Source organism: Enoplosus armatus, chromosome 21, assembly GCF_043641665.1.
Source record: "Enoplosus armatus isolate fEnoArm2 chromosome 21, fEnoArm2.hap1, whole genome shotgun sequence".
Lineage (NCBI taxonomy): Eukaryota > Metazoa > Chordata > Actinopteri > Centrarchiformes > Enoplosidae > Enoplosus > Enoplosus armatus.
In genome coordinates, this window is record NC_092200.1 from 11835888 (window position 1) to 11841939 (window position 6052).

At 42.8% G+C, this 6052-nt stretch overlaps 1 protein-coding gene across 1 annotated transcript; it reads left to right on the forward strand.

Moving 5' to 3' along the window:
* The first annotated feature begins 907 nt into the window (after window positions 1–907).
* Window positions 908–5190, forward strand: commd3 (COMM domain containing 3). The gene is made up of 8 exons (XM_070927809.1): window positions 908–1056; window positions 1899–2010; window positions 2938–3001; window positions 3106–3140; window positions 3878–3938; window positions 4020–4076; window positions 4185–4238; window positions 4955–5190. Exons 1-8 carry the CDS (start codon window positions 918–920, stop codon window positions 5012–5014), a joined length of 582 nt encoding a protein of 193 aa, XP_070783910.1. The 5' UTR covers window positions 908–917; the 3' UTR covers window positions 5015–5190.
* Window positions 5191–6052: the final 862 nt, after the last annotated feature.

A 6052-nucleotide genomic window follows, 5' to 3' on the forward strand; every position in this document is an offset into this window, starting at 1 on the left:
CTCTTCAGGGTACTCAATGAAAAGAATAGCTGAAAATAATGTCAACATGATGGCTGAGTTAAACTGTAACAGGTTTCAATAGGCACTGTGGTATAACCATTATTAACAAATCTGTATAAACAATGCTTTTGAAATTAAACTGTGAAAAAGCTGGTGCTGCCTTCACTTTAAACAAGCGGACTGTACAGTGGGTATACAAAACTATAACTGTCTTCCTTATCTCATGTGTTTCACTTCATCTCCATCTCCTGTGTGATGTCATTTAACAGGAAAAGCCATTGAGGGATACTGGCTATTTCCTGGTTTCAGCTCTTCAGAATGGTTAATGAAAGAGTGCCCCTAAAGCTTCAGTGTATCCAGGTACTGGCAATGCACAACAGCCCATAAACCAAATATTATTATCTGTTGTTCTATAGGATAAAATTGGTTACAGACAGGTCTGTGTGTGAATGTACTTGTGTGGGTAAAATCTGTGAAGAATATGTTTCAGTTTACTTGAATATGCAGTTAATACTGCAGAGAGAGTGACTAAAAGTATCTCCATTTCACTGCCATTTATTTGTGAACGTGAAACTTCCTAATATCCTGAATCTTAACGCGAACGTGTCCTTTCTGTTTCCATAGTGTGCAGAAGTTTGTCTTTAGTCTCTTTGGTGCAAATTGCGTTTATAGGGGTCGAGCAACAAGGGAAACATCTCAGTAAGAAAACTTCCACATGCGAGTGATTCCCCCAAAACATCGTGCTCCCCAAACATATAACCCACTTGACGACCCCCCGAGTGATTCCTCGACATTTGCCAGCCCCAGCTCCGGGTGTAATCGCCTCAGCTCCTTAAGCTCAGCCCTCTGCTGCTCCTCCGCACGCTGCATCAGCTGATCCGTCACGTGGTCTGGCGTCGTGGGTCACCCTTTGCAAAATGGAGTTGTCTGAGTCTGTGCAGAAGGGGCTGCAGTCTCTGGCCGACCCGTCCGCCTTCGACCAGAGCAGCTTCCAGGTGCTGGTGGACGTCTCTTTCCGGAGTCTGCTCTCCTCTAAAGCCGACCCGGGAGTCCTCGGTGAGCCGCTGCCTCTCCCCGCCGCCGCTTTTGTCTCCGCCGCTGCTTCCGGTTTCTCTCAGTTGTGGATGTATGGAGGAGCTGCCTCGATGTTTGCGGGTTAACGCGTCGCTGCGAGTCGCTCTAAACCGGCCCCCCCGTGTTTATATTAAGATCTTTAATGAAGCGAAGTGGTTCAGCAGCAGACAGCCGCACATCAGCTGGGCGACAGCGGCAGTATCCTCCTCTGCTGCCTGCTTTACATTCAGCAGCAGTCACACAATCACACGGCCACTCGGGATGCCTTTTGTCATTTAAACAGGCACCGAGTCTACTCAGCATATTGGGGAGACTATGTTAGACTAGTTGAATCACCATTAGTCAAAACCGATGATGGCTACACATCCGATTGTTCCCTTTAATCGCACTGAGCAGATCTGAAACCAGCAGTGCTCTGTGTATTGCTGCTTTGGATTGAAGCAGCAGCCTCAATATAAGTGATGCAAAATGACAGCAGCTGCCTCATGCAATAGTTGCAGCTACCGCGGTTGTTTCCACAGACCGTGTTGTCCAACTTCTGCAGCAGCATTCCGCCTCTTTCTTAGACTTATTTAGAAAGTGAAATGTTCAGCGCAGGCAACAAACAAACAAAGGACCCCTGGCCGATGCAGCTGAGGGGCCCATTCGCATGCAAATCATCATTGATTCCCATTCCACACGTCAATCTGGGGAGCACGAGTATGGATCGCAAATCCACGTCACTTAAACCAATCAAAACGCGTCCACTCTGCCCATGGCGAATAAAAAGGCTGCATGTCCTAACTGCAGAATGGCATCCTCACGCCGTGTTTTGTGGTTTGCAGATCAGCCCGAGCTGAAGCAGGTCGACCAGATCTTGCTCAAACAGAGTCACACTGCGGTGACTACCTTCATACTGGAGGCGGTCAAACAAAACGCAGACAAGTCGACGATAAGGTAGGCTCTGACAGAAGAAGGTTTCCTGTAACGTGTAACCTCTGCACATGCTCCTGGTCAATTTCTAAGAGCCTGTTCAAGTCTGTGAAAATCGTGCTCACATCACACAGTGTGACGGGAAAGTTGTTGCTCTAAATCATGCTGTTTGCACTCTTCTAACCTCTAATATACATGTAAGGACACTATAATGTGACCTGCTGATTGCAGCTCCCAAGAGACCGCGAAGCTGTCCAAGACTGCAGCAATAAATTCAATTCATTAGATGTGTGAAATTGTGTCTTGTTTCCTGTGAAACTATAAGAATCTATAAAAGAGTAAAATATTGTGCATAGCCTGCATTTAAAATGTGATTCACGGGAGATCATAGTGTCATAGTTGATATGAGTGAATTAGCCATGCTGTTGCTGTGCTCTTAATGTGTGTCCCAGATATGTAACTATGGGATGTCCTACCAGCAGCTGTGTTCCCACAGATTAACATGAGCAACTTTTGAAATTTCCAAATGCAGGTTTATGGAACAGCAAATGGATGCAAATCAATTCAAATCATGTGTACTGTAGTTACATTTGGCTCTTTGGTCTGAATGGTTCAGTGGTAGCTTATTATTAAAATACACTTTCTCACACTTGTCCGCCTGCATTGCCTTAACATTTAGCTTTTTTGCCTTGGGGTTGTCTTGTATTGCTCTACATTCTAAAATTTGAAATGTGATTATAAATGCTATGTTCACTTGCACAGTGTAAACATCAACAATCAGCCTGCATGGCACTAAAGTAGGACTGATGTATTTGTTGACCTGAAAATCTCTGTTTTTTTGGATAGGGTAAAAATACATGGGTTCCAATTAAAATGTCAGTGTAAACATGTCCAAAAAAAGTAAAGTAAATGCAGTTTTGTGAATGAAAATGTGTTGTTTTGTTCTTGCAGCTCCTGCCTTGAAGAACTCACATTCAGTGCAGAGAGGATAGAAATATTCTATAGCACATATCAGGTTGTAGTTTCAACACATTTAGTAAATGTTTGTTTTTTATGTCATGTAGTCTTGCAATGGGGCTGACTTGCCCATAACTCATGGATGGATGTTTTGTTTTACAGAAACATAAAAGACAGCTGGAACGTCTGTTAGCGAGGTGAGCCCGAGCTGGTTTGTGGAGGTGATGAGTTGAAAAGTTTTACTGATCATGTCCCCAAGACGACACTTGAATATCTGTTAGATATATTTTTTTAAAGATGTAACTTTAACATTACAGAATTATGACTGGACGGTTTTGCTCATTGGTGATTCGTTGATGATTACAAACTGAAGGTTTTTCCCATTTGTATTCGACTCCACATCACTGCTAATGGCAACAGATGTGGGGGGAAAAACGCACGTGAATATCCGAGTTCAACATAGTTTCAAAGAATTGCATTGGATTGACCGAAATCGAGGCAAGAGCAAACAAGTTGTTGCTTCAGCCCCCCGTGAGGAACAGAGATGGTCTTTTATGTGTCAGGACGAAAAGGTCAAGGAGTGTGATTAATTGCAATGTAAATGCTTCTTTATGACGCGCCGTAAACAAACGCTCTTTGTAAAAGAGCCGCGTTGTCTGCACAACTGATCTAAAACTGTTGCAAACAAATTGTCAACTCATATAAAACACGGAAAGTCTTTAAATCGCGCACAAAACTTCTATGATACTCAAAACTTTGGGGCATGAAATGCTCACGAGACACGGATACACTTTTCTGACTTTTCTCCCTGACTTTGATCATCGTTAGATTATTGTCAATTTAAAAAAAGTTAACCTTCCTAAATCGCTGCATATTTTCTCTATTTAATCCAGATTACAGATTACACAGTGTCTTTTCTGTCCTCCTCTTCTAGCATAGGAAGGTGTCCCCCTCAGGTTAACGACGTGTCATGGCGTCTACAGTACCACATGAAGGTAGGCCTACATAAGACAGAAGTTTTTGCCTTTTTGTTGCACAATCTCTTGCATCAAACTAAAATGTTGTGTCCTCGACAGAACGGGCAGGTCGATAAGGTCAACGAGCCTTTCTACTCGATCTCACTGAACACTGAGGTAAGACTCAAAACACATTTTGATGCCCCCACTTTTCCTGTATTTTACTAGGTGAGTATGGTGTGTTTCTGTGGGTAAAACAATGATCGTGTTTGTTCCTTTTGCTAGAATGAAGGATCATCGGAAGACATCAACTTCACCTGCACAATGGAGCAGCTACAGGTAGAGCAAGGATCGACTTTTTAATCGACTTCAACTTGCTCTCCATCTGTCATTTTATGTTCCGGAGTCAGACCGTCTTGCTGTTATGCACCACATTCAGCCTCCCTATCAAAAAAACAAAAATGAAAGAAAGTAGATTCATTGAGCTGATTGCTGTAGGGTTCTTTTCACCTTCAAACGAGGGAACTTCCCAAGAAAACACTACTTTCATAAATGACAGTAATTTCGTTAATTTTCTGCACATGGAAGGGATTTTCATCGCTGCAGTCAAACCTTACATATAAAATAAATGGAACCTACAGAAGCCGATAGATTGTATTGATGATGATGCATTAAGTTGACCTAATGTAAAAAGAAATGTCACATGGACATCATGTATCATCACTGAAGCCTTTAGAAGATGATGAAGTTCCAGTCTGACCTCGGCTGTTTGATGCTCTCTGGCGAGGAAGTATTTAAATCATGTGGGCTGCAATCAGATTGACGATGCAAAATATTCGGTGAATTCAATTCGGACATAGTTTTATGTAATTCAGTGTCAAATCGGACTGAATCATATATTCTGAGCGCATGCTAATTTAGTTTAATTCTTAATTACAATGTGTGAAATTCATAGCATGAATGTCATTTATTCAGTTGATATTTTAGGTTATTGTCCGCCGGACATGTTGTTTTTATTCCTGTATTGAAAATGATCAATGGTTGCTTGTTTTCAGGATTTGGTGGGAAAGCTCAAAGACGCTGCCAAGAGTGTGGAGAAAGCCAGTCAGATGTGATGCCGGTGTCCAGTTTCCTCGCCTCCTCTGCAACACAAAGCACTGAACTTCAGCAGTTTCCAGCGGCATTGCTCATCCCTTTATAGCTTCTTTTGTACCTGGCATTGACATGACGTGCCTATGCATATGAGACAATTATCATTCCAGCTTGTGTTTCAATAAAACAGAAAAATAAATTTCCTCGCGCTTTGAATCATTTCCCGGCTCGATATGCTGCACACTGGCCCAGATATGTTTGAAGGGAATTCTCATTTGGTTGGAAAATATATTTGCTAAATACAGTTGATGTCTTTGTCATATTGCAGGTGTTGTGTGAAAGAGATGTTAGACATATGAATATGGAGCCCGTGATGTAACTGGTAGGCATGTGTTTTATCAACCCTTACCAGCCTGAATAGGATTTTTGCCATAGTTGCGTGACAGCCGTGTATTTTGTTTCCTGCAGCATTTGTTGCAACAAGAGGCTCAGCCCCAGCTTTTCCTGGAGGACTCGGGCTGGTGGGAGCTATTTATAAAAGACGACTAACAGAGATCTATGACTTTTTTAGACTACATTGCACTATAAGAATTCTGGTCCCCTTTTAGACTTTCTGCATCCACCTCAGCTGAAAGTTCAAAGCTCCTCCGCTGAAGCACCACAGCGGCTCAGATTCCATAAACATCCGAGATGCCTTCATGTTCCGCGGCGCTGGCTGAAGGATAAAGGCTCCAATTCATCAAGTGGAAACAAGTGGAAGTTGCGGCGCATTTTTTGTCTCTTTTTTTGTGTGCAGATGTCAGGACAGCCTGTGACAAAGGTTTGACACCAGAGTCATTTGTCACATGGACGTATTTTCGTCAAGTGCGTGGGTCTTTTTAAAGCAACGCTGAGCTGAGATCAATAAGGTATAGCTTGCCTGGTGCTCAGATAGACTGCGTGTTCTCGTGAGTGCTATGAGACATTTTGACGGTCAAAACGACACGAACGTGTGTGAGTGAGTGTGCTGCAGTTATTTTTAACATCAGAGAGACGAGGACACACCATCAGTAGCCTACTTT